The following is a 16,549-nucleotide window of genomic DNA, read 5'->3' as shown; positions in this document are numbered from 1 at the left end:
TTAATTTTAACTTAATGATCCAGAACTATATGTACTTCTCACACCATCACAACCACCTATACGTTCTCATTTTCCTACTGTTTGAAACTTTGGTCCTCATTTAACACGGTGTGTTGTTTTGTACTCCTCCACATGAATAATCTCTTTTTTGTAAAGTTTAGATGTTTTCTTTTTCAGTTCGTATTACGTTGAAAATAACAAATTATAATACCAAATCGATGAAAATTAGTCAAACGTAAACTATAGTTTTAGCTACATGACTGATCGAGAAATTTGTCAAATCAAGATTGTTAATAAACCTTAAGAGAGAGCAAGGGGAATATTGTCGTTGCTCGAGATTTTGATGTAATATATATCTTTGAAACGGGTTAGTTGTATGCATTTACAAATAATAGAAAGCTCTTTTTTTCCCTTTTTTCTGAACTCCCCAATTGATATTAGTTCATCAACTCAAGCGAGAGAACGTTTAAAGTAGGCAACGGTTTTAAGTGCTTCGAGGTTGGGTACGATTACGACGGGTCTAGAGACGGCATCGTGGGACTGCACGTGACCAAGAACTTGCATCTAAATTATCTCCTCAGTCTCTTTTAGAGAGTGGAACTGAATTTATATGTCTCGGAGATCATTACAATGACATCCATGATCATGACTGACATTTTATCAGTTGGACGAATTTATGATCATCATCAAAACCTATATAACTTGTAAATGTATTCAAAGCAATAGTAGATTCTAGCTGTTAGAGCAGTACTAAATGGATTATATAGCTCATTAAGGCTTTTTATAAGGAAAGGAGAAAACTATGTACAGAATAAACCAAGCAATTTTTTATCAATATGATTAAAAAAAGAAAGCAGAAGAGTTGCACAAAGTGGCTACCCTAAAATTACATCCCTTTTTGTAACTCCTGGTATGTGGTATGCTAGCTTGCCATTTGGTGTTAGGAGTTTTCAAGGCTCCTAATCAAATGTTGTAGTATAAAAGATTGTCGAACCAATCCTAGGTGATTCTAAAGCAAAGGGAATGCAAGTTCATACTTAAGCTAAGTGCAATCCGGTTTTAAAGATGGTATGAACTAAGAACTAATAAGCTAATGCAATAAAGTAATGATCTTTCTTTTCTCAATATGAAGCAAGAGGACTCATGGGGCTAGGCATTTGATCTTGGGTGATGTAGATCCAATCTAGAGGTGGTAAGCTATCAATCAAACACTTTCCTTATGCCTAGACACTAAGCTAAACAAGCTCTATCTCTAGATGAATGTTCTTTTGCTAAAGCAACTCAAGCATCTAATCTTTTAGGTTGAATGTTACTAAAGCAAACATTGAGAACAAGTCTAATAGCAATCTTAACTCCTTTAGCAACTAATCTCTTAGGTAAAGCAAGCTAAAAGCATTGAAGAGTTGGTTAAGGCATTTCAACATACACCTTGTGGGCAGGAAATGTCTAGAGATCTATTTTAGTATGATCATGACTAAAATAGCATTGAGAACTCTCAACAAGCAAGGAAACAAGTTTATCTAGCACTAAACATCCTAGATCTTCTCTAATCACCCTTAATCACCTTAGCCCATGAATCCAAGATAGTCTACTCACTAATAGACATGAATAACCCCAAAACCATGGATGATTCAAGGTTAAACATGATTAGAGAGCAAGATAATCAAGCAAAGATAAGAAATTATGATCAAGATTCAATCTTTCAACCAAAAGTGGCTTTTGATTAGATAGAAAACAAGAGATCCTCTAAAATTAGGTCTAAAAAGTATTTATAGTGGCCTAAAAACGAGCTGGATCGACCCAACAAGCATGGGTTGACCCAAGATAATTTGGGTAAAAAGTTGGTAAAAACAGAAGTGCAGATTTTTCTAAGTGTCGCAGCTGGCAAATGACATGTCATTTGGCCGCTGCAGAAGGCCGCTGCACACTCCAGCGGCCTGTTTCTTGTCGTTTGGCCGCTGCATCTTCCAGATATCGGGCAGGGAGTAGTGGATTTCTCCAGCGGCTTGTCTTGGCCGCTGCAGTTGGCCGCTGGGACAGTTGGAACTTCGTCTTGTGAACCAAAATCACCATTCTTGTCTCTAAACCATCTCCAAAGGTTCCAAACTCACCAAATAGCATCTCCATCACCTAATAGAGACAAATGTATATGCAATGCACCTAAATCTACTCTAAATGCATCTAAATGGATAAATTGAGAACTAAAATGATTGCTAAAAATATGCAAATACACAAGATATCACCATACTTATAGTTTTTGTTCGTACTTATATTCAATTAGAACTCTAATCAAAATATGAAAACTTGTATTGCATTATGTATATCCCACGCCATGATGTGAAACTAGACCAACGCAAGCTTTTCCTGTATAATTTCGCCAACAATGTTTACTTAATCGATTTATATAATACCACCTATAATCTATATTTTCTTGTTTAGTTTTGTTTTTTTTTTTTTTTTTTTTTTTGTTTAGTTTTGTTCTATTTTATTTTTCACGTTCCTTCAATTTACTCTTGAATGCATTATATAACTATTTATTATGCATAACCAATCAGCGTTTTAATATTTTATATATTTTCAGCATTTAATCATACCAAATTGGATATTCAACTCATACCTTCGACGAAGTTGTAGGGTTCTTTAGCATATCTTCGTCAGAATGATGTAATTGCTACTAACAAGAAAAAGACAGAAAACATCACATATATAAATGATAACACGGTGTTAGTTGAAGCCATAAAATACTAATCTAAAGAGGAGCAGCCACATATTCCAACGTTCTATTATATAGAAAGACTCGAAATGTATTTATACATCATGGTTTATTCGTACCAAATTGACTACTTCATTGTGTAGCCTCGATTACTTGACTTGCTCGTTTTTAAACTCGCTAGCTAAAAGCACTATATATACGGGGGAAGGCAAGGTTTGTGAGCAAGCCACCAAGTTGAAACCCCATTCGTTTACATCTTCTGTCATTCTTCGTAATCGCCAAACTATAATTTTCCGAAAATGCAGGTTTGTTGTCTTTTGTTTTACTTAAATTTTCAGAACGGTTCATTTCAGCAGGTTTTATCCGCCGTAGAAAGCCTGCTAAAAAATATATATATATCCATTTCTATAATTATAGAAATTCAATAAAAATGTAACGCTTAAATAATCTTTGCAGGAAAAAGTTGTATTCAAGTTGGATGTGTTTGACGAAAGAATTAAACAGAGAGCTATGAAAGTCGTATGTGATTTTCCAGGTATGGCAACATGTATAAAGCAATGGTTTATTAATAAACCATTGATGGCAAGATATCCCGGTTTATATAGAAACATAAGTAATTTAATCTTTTTACGACTACAAATTTTTAAACAATAGTTTTGTTGTTCTTAGGAGTTACGTTGATAGACGTGAAAGAAAAAGGTAAACTAAAGGTGTCGGGAGAATTCGACAAGTTTCAAATGACGAAGAAGCTTAAGAAGATATACAAATATGTTGACATTATCGCGCTTGAACACGATGGAGAACCGAAGAAAAATCCGGATCCGGTTAAGAAGCCTGAACCAATAGTGAAGAAGGCCCCATCTTTCCGTCGTTGGAAGATAGGTTTCTTTTAAAGGAATCGTTTTTGAGGTCGTTGTGATCAGTTTGAGTTCTATATATGGACTATTGTATTATGTATGTTGATATTTCATCTCTTGTGAAATGTTGGGTTTTTTTGGCATCTGTGAAATGTTGTTTATGTATGTTTGAATAAAAATATGGTGTCTGTTTACATCTTGGTATTCTTTTTTTGGTTAACTTTGAAGTTTCGTAAACTAAATTATTTTAGTCAATTAATAAAGGAAAAAGGGGAAAAGTACTTAACGCACTGTAAAGTAGACTAACCAGCATTTAGTAGATTATCCAACCCGTAGCAATCTTAGTTATTGATATTTCTGAGTAGACTTAAGTTCACAAAACCTAAAATATTATCTTGGATGTTATCCTAAATTTTGTGGAATGCCCCGTTCATTGTTGGGTTTTCTTATAATTTCAGTTCTAACTCCCTTATTAGAATGATATATATTTGTTTATTTAGAACATATCAAGGATGTTTTATTGGATGCTGTCCGACGACAAAGAAATAACGAAGTCTACTGTTTTGTGGATTCAAATGTAAAAGAGTTTCTAAATTACCTGAATTATAGCAAATATTGTAAGTAGTTTCTAAATTAGTCAACTAATGAGCACAATAAATTGCTTTGTATACAAAGAAGAAAGTCATATAAAATCCATATAAGAATAGACTGTATTCTGCATACCATAACAAAAACACTTAAGTGGTCTTCAAAGAAGTACAGTATATGAGAAGCCAAGATTTAATGACTTGATCTATCTAACACCAAGTAGAAAAATATGGATTCAAGGTTTCAATAAACAGTTAACAAATTATACATTTAAAAATTTATATGTTAATAATCGATAAATACTCTATAAACGAATATACTTTTTTCCAGTATAAAAGTTAAGAAAATTGATAAATTTTCAGATTTTTTTCATCACTGAAAAGGCAGATTTTACTATGTATGTTTTATGATCTGTTTAGTCTAGTTTCAAAAACTTAATTCAGTTTTGTTTTGAGAAATACTATTAATTAGCATTAAATTAAATTTTTCGTTTTAAAAATTAGCAAACGAGAAAATTTCCAAAATAAAGTTTATTAAATAAATATATATATTTATACATTTAGGTTTAGAATTTAGTGACTAAAGTTTGAAGTTTACTATTTGGGAGGTGAGATTAGAGTTTAAGATTTAGGAGATAGAATAATTTAATACTTTTACTAATTACTAAATGCTATTTTAAGAATTTTTCACTTCTTATGCTATTTTGTGACAAAAAGTAATATTTAAAAAAATTGCCCTTTTGTATTTTATTTAAAAACTTTACAAAATAACAATTTAAATTTGGTTAGTTGGATTAATTTCATTCGGTTTCATAAAATTCAGGTTCGTTTCGGTTAGAGTATTTCCGTAGACAATCAGAGACGGCCAGAGTCAGAGAAGACAAAGAAAATGGCACACGCGACGGATCTCATCCTCTCTTCCTCCTCCAGGTTACTTACCCTTTACTCGCCTCCTCCTCTTCAAAATGCTCATCAACTCCCTCTTCCTCCAGGTTCGCTCGTCTCGGCTATAGCAGCAGATTCCTCAGACAACACGCAAACCCTCTTCCCGTTCCTCGATTCCGATGCTACTGCTCCGACGAGACTTCTCCTTCTCCTTCTGTAAAGTAAATACCCTTTGGTCTTTGCCTCCTGCTTCTTCTTTAGTTGCTAATTCTCTTTTGATTCCATTTACTCTTCTGATGGCAGGAAGCGTGTGGTCTCTGGAGTCCAGCCTACAGGTTCAATCCACCTCGGAAACTATCTCGGCGCTATCAAAAACTGGGTCACTCTTCAGGTCAATGCAATCTTCTTTCATCAAATTTATCCTTAGGTAGCTCCCATTGCTATTGTAAAGCTCTAGACTTTTACTAAGATTCATCACATTTAGATTGGTTTTGTTGTAAAGTTCTAGCCTTTAAGGAAGATAGAGTTTATCTTCTCTGGTTGCTCCACTGCTATTGTATAAAGCTTTAGACTTTTACTAAAATTCATCAACTTTAGCTGCTTTTTTTTTTGTAAAGTTTGAGGCTTTATGGAAAAGGGTTTATCTCTCCTTTGTTTCTCAGGCTTTCTGTGTTTATATGTCTGCAGGACACATACGAAACACTCTTTTTCATCGTTGATCTTCATGCGGTATGTATCATCACTACCTTTCAAAAGTTTTAAGTTTAGGTAATGATACTTCTTTGTGTCTTGACATATTGTAGATAACACTACCTTATGACGTGCAAGAACTAAGAAAGGCAACTAGAGATACCGCAGCGCTCTATCTAGCATGTGGTGTAGATATTTCTAAGGTTCTTTTTTTTTTAACTCTTTATGTGAAAGCAGTTAAAATGTGTATGTGTGCAATAATAACCAATCAAAGAGCTGACCTTTGTAGGCTTCGGTGTTTGTGCAATCTCACGTCCGTGCTCATGTGGAGTTAATGTGGCTTTTGAGTTCATCCACACCTATCGGTTGGCTACAGAAAATGACTCAGTTCAAAGAGAAATCACGCAAGGAGGTGCGTATACATTTTGATATTCTCATGTTGTATACATACAGGATCCTGTTTTGCTGATTCTATTTTGGTCTCTTTTTTTTTTTTTAAATTGGCAGGGGGGTGAGAATGCTTCTGTGTCATTGTTAACTTATCCAGTTCTAATGGCTGCTGATATCCTCTTGTATAAGGTGGTGATGCTTTAAAAGGAGTCAAGTCTCATCTTAAATTATTGAAATGAAAAAGGAATACTTATTAATTAACAAGCTTATATTAGCTATAGATCTCTTCAGCTTGTTGCATTGTGTCGCTGATGCTTATACTCTGCAGTCAGATTTTGTCCCTGTTGGTGAGGACCAGAAGCAGCACCTTGAACTTGCTCGCGACTTGGCACAGCGTGTGAATAATTTATATGGTGGAAGGAAGTGGAAGAAGCTTGGAGGGTATTATAAATTTTTGTTTTTTTGTGCATTTAGTAAATTTAAGTATACCATCCAAACAAGTGCTTCTGATCAATGATTTTCATGTTTCTTAATTGTGATTTTTTTTTTCATTTTCCAGGCGTGGTGGTTCAATTTTTAAGGTGAGACTTTCACAATGCGATGTCTACCCTTCATTGTGTGGCTTTTTATCACCGATGGTTAATCGGTTTTCAAATTTAAACATATATGTAGATACCAGAACCACTCATACCACAAGTTGGAGCCAGAGTTATGTCTCTTACAGATGGTCTTTCCAAGGTATAATAATAAGAGGAATCTCTTTACTTGTTGCTGAGGTCTTACTGTCATGTAATCTTTGTAGATGTCCAAGTCTGCACCTTCTGATCAGTCCCGGATCAATCTCCTTGACTCCAAAGATGTAAGTAGATTGAAACTCGCCATTGTTTCTAATACTTGTAACTCTGTGTCATATTGTTTGTATGTGAATCTCCTTTGCTACTAAATCCATTTCTAATCTCAATTTTTTTTTTTTGTAGTTGATTGCGGATAAGATAAAACGGTGCAAGACAGACTCATTTGCAGGGTAAGTGCTAATAACGTCGCCAGAAATTTTACATGGAATGCACAAGTTGGTTAGATTAATAGATATTGAAAAAGTTCCTGCTTCCTGTTGCTCCAACAACAGCCTTGAATTTGACAATGCCGAGAGACCTGAATGCAACAATCTCCTCTCCGTATATCAGATTGTTTCAGGCAAGACAAAAGAGGTATGAAGAAAGCAAACAATGGGTTTTGACTCCTAAAAGACTTTGGATCACAAGGCAAGGAGTGATATAAGACTGTTATATTTTGAATGGGTTGCAGGAAGTGATGGAGGAATGCAAAGATATGAGCTGGGGCACATTTAAGCCTCTCCTTGCAGATGCTGTCATCGAGCATCTTAGTCCAATCCAGGTCTGCCAATTCATTTCATATCATATAAGGATTTCATTTTGTGTAATGTGTTATTTGGTTTGGTTTATGTTTGTTCCATTGTGCAGGTGCGTTATGAGGAGATAACAGCAGAGGCAGCGTATTTGGACAAAGTATTGTCAGAAGGTGCGGACAGAGCCACGGAGATAGCCGAATCCACAATTCATAATTTGAAACAAGCGATGGGTTTCTATTTATGAGTATCAGTCAGTGCCTTATGTTGTCTAAAAGCTTCTTTCTCTTCTTTTTTTTTCTGGTGAAACAATTATTGATTCTTGAATTGATGCAGTCAAATGCTGCTCTCAATATTCTTTTCTGTAACTGTGATGTATCAAGTTGTGTACAATTGCAATTTGTTTCAGAATCTTTATCAAAATAAGAATTCATATGAAAGGAATGAAAAATAATCTAGTCTCCAAAAACCTAATAATAAACATCACATATACATATTGTATAGCTTTTTGTGTATCTAATGAGATGTAACAAGTTACTAAGCAGTTGAATGCAGTCGTATCAATGTGTTAAATGAACAGCTAAAAGTTATTTTAAAGTATAATCAAAAGGTTTATATCATATTGTTTTTGTAAAATTAGTTCGGTTTGTTATGCCGACCGATTTTGTATTAAATTTATGTTCAATGCATATATGTTATATGGACAGTACAGATAAATAAAATACCTAGAAAGAAAAAAATTAGGTTTATTCAAAATTAACTTTATTATCTTTATTTTATGGATGGTGAGGAAACACATGGACGATATGGTCTTACGTACCTACTATAATCACAATAACATTGACGATTTTTACAATAACGCATATATCTTTTCTTTCTAAGACAACGATGCATACATTCAGCACACAAATCATGGGCAAGTATGTCCGCTCTTTTACTATCAAATATAAGATCTCTTATTGGAAAATCAGTTTGAGGAGTTGCCGCTGGACTGGAAGAATGGGTTCTCTCTTCAGAATTAGATTCTGCCATATTTATGATACCTATAGAATGTTTAAATATTTTGAATTATTAAACTACAATGTAAATAAAGAGGATAAAATATTTTACGTATCATCTTAATATGCCAAAATAAACTTACATGATAAAGCAAGAAAAGTTAAAATCAAAGCAGTGCTGGTCTTCATGTTTTTCCAGGAAGTTCAATAAAATGTTTCTGAATTATTGAAATCAATCTGCTATTTTGTGAGTTTTGTTGTTATTGTAAAGTTTGTTCCCAAGTGTCAAATTTATATGTGTTTTTTACTTATGTTACAAAAGAGTTTATAACCAACGCTCTGTGTGATAAATAAATACATGTTAACAAAATTATGGTCAGTTACGTAATATTTTTTTAAAAATATTTGTTAAAATGTAACTGTAACAATAAGATCTTCTTAATTAGTTATTTAACGTAAATATTATAAATAAATAAAAAAATCTTTATGTTATGTGTGTGACACTGACTATGGTCGTAAGTTATTAAATAAAAATTTGGGGATTATGAGGTAGTAAGTTAACATTTAGTCTTTATCGGCGATGGAGTGACACTGACTATGGTCGTTAAATGATCCAGGAGGCTTAAAATTGGGTCAAACACATAGGCCGTAATTAGTTTTTTTTAGTAGGAATGTTATGAATAAAAAGAATAAATATTTTTGGAATAAGAAAAAATGGAACGATGAATAAAATAGAATTGAAACTGAATTATTAATGAAATTATTTATTCAATTCATTCTATTTATTCACGAAGGTTTATTTTGTGGAACAAAAATAATGAATTTTACAAAAAAATTTCATTTTTGTTTCATTTCAAAAATGGAATATTTTGAATTGTTTTGGAATGGTATTCATTGTAACTGGTAAATATTTTATGGAATGTTATGGAATGATGTATTCCAAACAAATCTATTCCACAAAATTACATTTCAGTTACAGCCATAGAAGGAGGAGTCTGCCTTTGTGTTTTTGTTTGAAAATGTTGTGAGGTGGATGTTGTAAGAAGCTAAGAACTGGTTTCTGAATGATAAGGATGAAAGCCTAAGATCATTCAATACGAGGTAATGGAATCAGTTCAAACGATCGACCTTAAGACTCAAAACGCAAAGACATGAATTCAATTATTTAAAACACCATGATCTCATCTCTTTTTTTTTTTTTTGAACTAAGATCTCATCATATAATATTATAATGTAGTTATTAAAACATTTCACCAAATGGAATGACTAGAAATCAATTTCAACAAGGCCACAAAAAACAAAAATATATAATCTATCTTAGTGACTAAGTCGAAAGCAAAGATTTCAACACTTAATAATTAGTATATTAAGACAAGAGGTCACTAGCTCAAAAGTCACAAAACTAACATTACATGTTATGGTTTTGGTCTTTTTGGGTCCGAATTGATTATGGATTTCGACCCTAACCTCCTAAAAAAAAATATAATTAGTATATTATATTAGGTTGTATAAATTAAAAACAAAACAAAACGATAACATTCTAACATATAAAATAGGAAAATACCCAAAGATAGTTCTAAAAAAATTTTGGTCACAAATATAGACTCTAAGAATCAAAATGTTTCATTAAAGAGTTAAATATACATTTATACTCCTAGGTTAACTAATCCAAACTTTAGGGTTTAGAGTTAAAGGGTGGAGATTTAAAATTGATGTTTAAAATTTTATAAAATAAACAATAAATATTAAAAATTTGAAAATAAAAATTTTAAAAATAGTTTCAAAAATTATTTTCGAATTACAAAAAGAAAATTTGAAAAAAAATTAAAAACAAAATCGAAAAAAAAAATTCAGAAACAAAAAAACTATATATAATCTAAAACTATAAAAAATTAAAAAACTTTTTAATTTTTTTTTTATTTTTTTTTTACATTTTTTATTTTTTTTATTTTATTTTTTTTATATATCTAGAATATTAAGATCTTTTTACCTATTAAATAAAACATTTTGGTTATTTTCTTCCTTGTAGTCTATTTTTGTGATCAAAATTTGAAAATGATCTATTTATGAAAATTTTCCTATAAAATATCACTTTCGCTCTCTACGAACGTACCTAAATGTATTCCGATTTTGGGTATACAGGGTCTCCAACAAAAATTTGTTATTGGTTATGTTTCTTTAAAAAAAATTGATCGTTAATCATTTAGAAAATAAAAGACTCGATAATTTTTTTTTTCAGAACACACAGAAAACATTCTAAAACAAAAATCTAAGTGATGATATTGGGGGAGTAGTATGCTCCGGATTTATGTTTTCTTATGATTAAAAAGCAATCTAAGGACAAAAAATAAAATAAATGCCAACATTTTAAAAATTTATAAGAGAGAACCATTGTGACTTCAATCTAAGTTTTGATTGGGATTGAGTTTTCGTTTCGAATTGATATCTATACAACTTACAAAGCGTACGAGAACTTGCTTAAGAAGTTCTTACGTGACCGAAGAGTCAAATAGGGTCCAAAAACTAACAGTGTCCTGGTCGTACACGCGGCCTTATGAGTAGTGACACTTCTTCGATTTTTCCGTTTGATTTCGTCGCGGCCTCGTAATTTTCAAATAATTCCTACAAAAATAAAAAATTAATAGATATTGACTCGTTTACTTTTTATGGTCATATATTAATGAAATTCCTCGTAAATTCCTGTGAAATTTCTATAAAATAAGGAAATCTTCGAAACTGCAATTGTCATCAAGAAGCTTCAACGTCTCAAATCATCTCTCCTCTACGTCTCTCTCTTAAAAATATCAGAAATTTCTGAAGCTCTTCTATAGTTTTTTCTTGAGCCATGACTGCGCAGGTACACTCTTTCATCTCTTGAAATAATTAATTATATTTAGTCTAACTGATGGGTGAGTAATCATTATATATAGAAACTCACCAATCATGCTTAAAATAAAAAAGTATGCAATTAGCCATACTGATCTCGGGTTTAAAATGACAGAAATCTGTGTTGCAACTGAGTGTTCACGAGGAAAGTATCAGGAAGAAAGCATGGAAGACCGTTTCTAAGTGTTCAGGTATCTTTATAAATTTCAACATTTACAATACTATGATAATAACATTTAATAAACTGGGAAAATAAGCATTTTCATGATTTTTGTTATATTTTAGGGGTTACTTCGGTAGCAATGGATGACAAAACCGGGAAAATGACGGTGGTGGGAGAAGTTGATGTACCAAAACTCGTAAAGAAGCTAAGGAAGATATGTACCGCAGATATCGTTTCGGTAGAAGTTGTTAAACCACCTGAGAAAAAGGAACCGGAGAAACCGAAACAACCTGAGGTTATTGTCAACCCGGTTGCCTATTGGAGCAACCAGTACCAATACCATCCTGCTACATATGCAAGTTCTTATTGTCCACCATGCGGGTATTCTAGAGTTGTGGTGGAGGAACCAAGGCCTTGTGTGATTTTGTAATTTTTCCTAGAATTATTTCAGATAATATTAGTTATATTTGCACTTAATTTTGATGGAAGAGTGTATTTTTGGGTATTGTAATCTACATTTCCCGTATGAGTCTATTCAATAAAAACAGCCAGCTTATGTTTGATGAAGTTGATCTTAGTAACGTTTTATTAACTTTTCACTTTTAATCATGCAGTAATCAATAATCTTTTCTCGCGGTTTCATTCATTTAAGACCTTTTCTTATGTTAAATACTTACTTTGTTTTTAGCTAGTACTCTAGTAGTAAATGAAATATGTTGGGAGGGATTAGTTGAATGAATCGGTTCATAACTGGATACAAATGCGATACATATATTTGTACACAGTTATGTCGTTATTTCAAATCATTTGTTAAACACATAGATTTTCCACATAATATGAAGTTAGTTTTTTTTGGCCAACAATATGTAGTTAGTTATATATTAGATCGTAATAATAGAAAAATTTCGAACGATTAGCGAATGATAAATACTATAAATTAATAAAGAGTCAAGATCGAAAGTCTACTTTAATAAAAGTTACAAAAAATTTTAAAAACAATTTGAAGGAAAATACAAAAGTCTACATTGACTTGAGGGTTCCACATGTCGAATGAGGCTTACGATGACATTTCGTTTCTTGACCCAGTGATGCCAGAAAATCCAAGTCTTCTTGAGAAAATTTGCAAAACTAATATTTATTTTTTGTCAACTTGCAAAACTAATATAAATATCGTATATATTATATATATCGATGATACACAATTGTCAAAAAAATGTTGAACACCAATCTATTAAAAAAATAATTTACCGAATCTTGATAATAACTTTAAAATAGACTAGGTTTTCATTATATAAAACTATTTGAAATATTAACAATTCCTTTTATAAATTATTCGTATAGTATCCCATTGATAAATATGTGAAACTAGGTGTTTCGCCCGCACGTGCGGGCATAGAGATTTATAACTACTTATTAATACATGTATTACTAATTAAAAAATATTTTTAAATTGTTATTTATGTTTTCATTGAAAATTCTTATGTATTAGAAATTTTTAAAATTCCTTTGTGCACTATATTCATTTTTAATAAATAAGATATAAATCTTAGAGATCACTTGATATTCTCTTTCAATTATATAAAAAATAATAATTTTACTTAATATTTAGTTATGTATTTTCTGTTTTTAAACTTTTAACCATTTTATTAAAATATATATTTTTGCATAACAACACAATATTGTTCCAAAAAAGGATAACAACACAATATATATAAGAATTATCTTTTTATTTTAAATATATTTCTAAGTTATGGATAATTTTTATTTTTATTAATTGTAAACATTTATCTAATCAAATAAACACTAAATTCGTTTTTTATTTTATCTAATTTATTTAATTTATTTATTAAGGGTATAAATGATATTAACTGTGCTAACTTTTAACTTTTAATATAAATAAAAATTCGTTTTTGGTTATATTTATAACTGAAAATATGTTTTAAGATAACAACACAATGTAAAAATTATCTTTTTGAAAAAAAAATATTATTATTAAAAATTCGTTTTTAATTATATTTATAACTGAAAAATATGTTTTAAGATAACAACACAATGTAAAAATTATCTTTTTGAAAAAAAAATAATATTATAAATAAAAATTCGTTTTTGATTATATAGTTAATTATAGATAAATTCATTAAGGGTAGTATAGATATTAACCGCTCTAACTTTTAACGTGAGAACTCCGTTGCTAAAATTTACTTCGCAAATAATAGTATAGATATTTGATGTCAGGTTATTGGCTATTCACTTCTTTCATTACGTGTTCTCTATAAATCTAAAAATAACTTCAAAATAAAATAAAATAAAATAATAAGCACAACTATGCAATAAAGCTGAACGTGAAGCCTGGGAAACGTTGAATATTTTAACTCGGGATTACTCCCGCCATTTTGAGATGATTCTCTGTACAGAGGAAGAATTGGTCCAAGATCTAGAATTCCCACAAAATAAAAAACTATAAATTTGTGGTAATACTATAGAATAGCATGTTACCATCGCATGATCTCGGTGTCACTTTCATTAAATAACAACAATTACTAAAAATCTTCAACTTGTATTAGTTATGTCAGTTTCGTAAACCTTTCTTTGCACGGCGTTGGATAGTGAATGTTTTGTCTCGTTCTCATAGAAATCATACTTTTCTGAAACTGAGATCAAGCAAATCAGTACACATACACTAAAAATGAAAATAAATAGAGAAAAACACCCTTTTTAAACAAAAAATATCCAACGTAAGAGTTGGCCCATATGATAGGAGTAAGCATTTAATAAAACCAAGGCCCATATAAGAATACACAAATAGAGTTCAAGAAAGGCCCATAGTTAAGCCCATTAAAGAATCTCGCTTTCGTAAATGTGAGAGTTGACACTGTAAACAACAAACAAACCTTCTGAGATTTCGCCGGCGAGAGAAGAGTGAGAGAGATAGAGAGATCTAACGGTTGAGATGTTCCTTCGCGCAATCGGACGGCCGTTACTGGCCAAAGTGAAGCAGACGACGGGGATCGTGGGGCTCGACGTCGTACCGAACGCGAGGGCGGTGCTGATCGATCTCTACAGCAAAACCCTAAAGGAGATCCAAGCCGTGCCGGAGGACGAAGGATACCGTAAAGCGGTGGAATCGTTCACGCGCCACCGTCTCAATGTGTGTAAGGAAGAGGAAGACTGGGAGGCGATCGAGAAGCGTCTTGGCTGCGGTCAAGTCGAGGAGCTCATCGAGGAGGCGCAAGATGAGCTCACACTCATTGGGAAGATGATCGGTGCGTAAGCTCTCTCCTTCTATTTCATTATCATCCGATTCGTTTGCTATTGTATCTGATTGTGCGGATGTAGATTGAGATTTGAGATTAGAATGTTGCTTTAGGTTTTTGCTAGGGAACTTTGAGCTGGGGATTGATTTGTTTACAAGAATCTAGAGGCTTTGTAGAATGTTAGTTTGAAAAATCTGAGCACAGGGGATTGCAAAGGTGTCATCTTTATCGGCTATCAAGCTAAGTGAAAGAAATTATGTGGGAAATGCGAGTAAGGGAATGTAAAAGTCAAGTTTTTTTTTTTGTCTGTATTGTTTGCTAGCTTAGGCGTATGGGTGAATGTTTGTGTAGTTTACTTAGTTTGGAACTGTTTTGCTTCAGTGACTGTCACATAGGTTTGGTCATGTTCTAAACCTGTATATGCTTGTTGAAGATCTCTTTCGATTTTTATGTTCTAAACCTGTATAGGTTTCAGGCATCTTATGTTGAGCTCCTGTCACGTTCTTGTGTTGATTTTTATTGTGTCCTCTTTATCGGCTATCAAGCTAGTGGAAACTGGAAAGAAAGTATGAGTTTTATTCATGGTTATTGAAATTTCAAGCTGAAATGCAAAAGTTGAGATTTTGTGTTGTTTACTAAATGTTTGCGTAGTTTGGAACCGTTTTGGCTTCAGTGTCACATAGGTTTGGTCATGTTCTAAATCCGTAGGTACTTCCATATCCAGTTTTCTTGAGGTTATTGCTGTCTTCTTCTTTGTCAATCTTTTTGTTGTTGGCTTGTTTTGATGCGTGAGCTATTTTGGGCCTTTTTATTTTTGAGAATCTGTTGAAGCTTAATGATCTCGTTGACCTTGTTCGACTTCTTGGGTTGCATGGCGTGTTTGGTTATCTCTGTGTTGTGTAATGATGAAGAAATTACAATTACCATCATGATGGTGTTTGAAAATGTTTGATCGCAAGGCTCTAACCTCCTCGCCTTGGAGCGCCATGCGGTTTCTAAGAAACAGGAATTGCATGATCCTTTAAGTAGTTAGGCTTCAGGCATCTTACTTTTGTAACCGTCTTTTTAGAACTAGCTATTGTTTGAGCCCTTATCACACTCTTGTGCTGTATTATGCTACCGAGGTTGCCCATTTCAACCTTTTGTTCTGAGTTTGCTCATTTTACAAACACTTTGTTCACCATGGAGTCGTAACTCGTTTGATTTGCATTTGCAGAATGGGACCCTTGGGGTGTTCCAGATGACTACGAGTGTGAAGTAATTGAGAACGATGCACCCATTCCCAAGCACGTTCCTCAGCATCGACCTGGTCCTCTTCCTGAGGATTTCTACAGAACCCTTGAAGGTCTAATTTCAGAGTCCAAAACAAAAATCCCAGCTGCTGCTACCTCCACTGATCCGCAGTTGAAGGAGTGAGTAACTTTTCCAGTTCTACATTGTTTGTTTGTGTTCTTTGTTTGGCCACTGTTCAGAGACAGCGAGCCTATGAATAAACTGGTTAATAATCTTTGAAAACTAGCACAATGTCACTCGTTTCATAAATGTTTTTTATCTTTCTTCTCAAAGACCGCCTATGATAATACAAATGATGTTTCATCCCCTTTAAAAGAGCATTTACTTTTTTTTAAGACATGTAGCCGATTACCTTGAACTCTATGGTACCCGATTAGCTCAGAGAATACCAGATAGAGTCGGGGCCAGTCAAGCATTGCCTATAGTCTCCAAAATTTATGAAAAAAATAATATAGAAAGTAGAAACG

At 32.6% G+C, this 16,549-nt stretch overlaps 4 protein-coding genes and 1 long non-coding RNA gene across 5 annotated transcripts; 4 read left to right on the top strand and 1 right to left on the bottom strand.

Moving 5' to 3' along the window:
- Positions 1-9: 9 nt before the first annotated feature.
- On the top strand, positions 10-3,777 carry LOC103857115 (heavy metal-associated isoprenylated plant protein 10). The gene is made up of 3 exons (XM_009134269.3): positions 10-3,018; positions 3,170-3,248; positions 3,383-3,777. The coding sequence occupies exons 1-3, from the start codon at positions 3,013-3,015 to the stop codon at positions 3,604-3,606; spliced, it is 309 nt and encodes a 102-aa protein (XP_009132517.1). The 5' UTR covers positions 10-3,012; the 3' UTR covers positions 3,607-3,777.
- Positions 3,778-4,949: 1,172 nt separating this feature from the next.
- LOC103857114 (tryptophan--tRNA ligase, chloroplastic/mitochondrial) lies at positions 4,950-7,938 on the top strand. The gene is made up of 15 exons (XM_009134268.3): positions 4,950-5,087; positions 5,150-5,263; positions 5,346-5,433; positions 5,730-5,771; positions 5,846-5,935; positions 6,022-6,144; positions 6,240-6,311; positions 6,451-6,563; positions 6,682-6,703; positions 6,795-6,860; positions 6,925-6,981; positions 7,100-7,146; positions 7,249-7,330; positions 7,428-7,517; positions 7,604-7,938. The coding sequence occupies exons 1-15, from the start codon at positions 5,047-5,049 to the stop codon at positions 7,733-7,735; spliced, it is 1,179 nt and encodes a 392-aa protein (XP_009132516.2). The 5' UTR covers positions 4,950-5,046; the 3' UTR covers positions 7,736-7,938.
- LOC117132563 lies at positions 7,789-10,266 on the bottom strand. The gene is made up of 2 exons (XR_004456188.1): positions 8,630-10,266; positions 7,789-8,531 (listed from the first exon to the last, which is right to left on the bottom strand). It is a non-coding gene; the product is annotated as an uncharacterized LOC117132563 (long non-coding RNA).
- A 621-nt stretch (positions 10,267-10,887) lies between these two features.
- LOC103857113 (heavy metal-associated isoprenylated plant protein 13) lies at positions 10,888-12,102 on the top strand. Its single transcript, XM_009134267.3, has 3 exons — positions 10,888-11,343; positions 11,488-11,563; positions 11,658-12,102. The coding sequence occupies exons 1-3, from the start codon at positions 11,332-11,334 to the stop codon at positions 11,963-11,965; spliced, it is 396 nt and encodes a 131-aa protein (XP_009132515.1). The 5' UTR covers positions 10,888-11,331; the 3' UTR covers positions 11,966-12,102.
- A 2,300-nt stretch (positions 12,103-14,402) lies between these two features.
- Positions 14,403-16,415, top strand: LOC103857112 (probable NADH dehydrogenase [ubiquinone] 1 alpha subcomplex subunit 5, mitochondrial). The gene is made up of 2 exons (XM_009134266.3): positions 14,403-14,798; positions 16,006-16,415. The coding sequence occupies exons 1-2, from the start codon at positions 14,486-14,488 to the stop codon at positions 16,203-16,205; spliced, it is 513 nt and encodes a 170-aa protein (XP_009132514.1). The 5' UTR covers positions 14,403-14,485; the 3' UTR covers positions 16,206-16,415.
- The last annotated feature ends 134 nt before the right edge of the window (positions 16,416-16,549 follow it).

The sequence above is a fragment of the Brassica rapa genome, chromosome A03 (genome assembly GCF_000309985.2).
Source record: "Brassica rapa cultivar Chiifu-401-42 chromosome A03, CAAS_Brap_v3.01, whole genome shotgun sequence".
In the NCBI taxonomy this organism is placed as follows: domain Eukaryota; kingdom Viridiplantae; phylum Streptophyta; class Magnoliopsida; order Brassicales; family Brassicaceae; genus Brassica; species Brassica rapa.
Note: the sequence above shows the minus strand (reverse complement) of the source record. Positions and strands in the feature narration are given on the sequence as shown.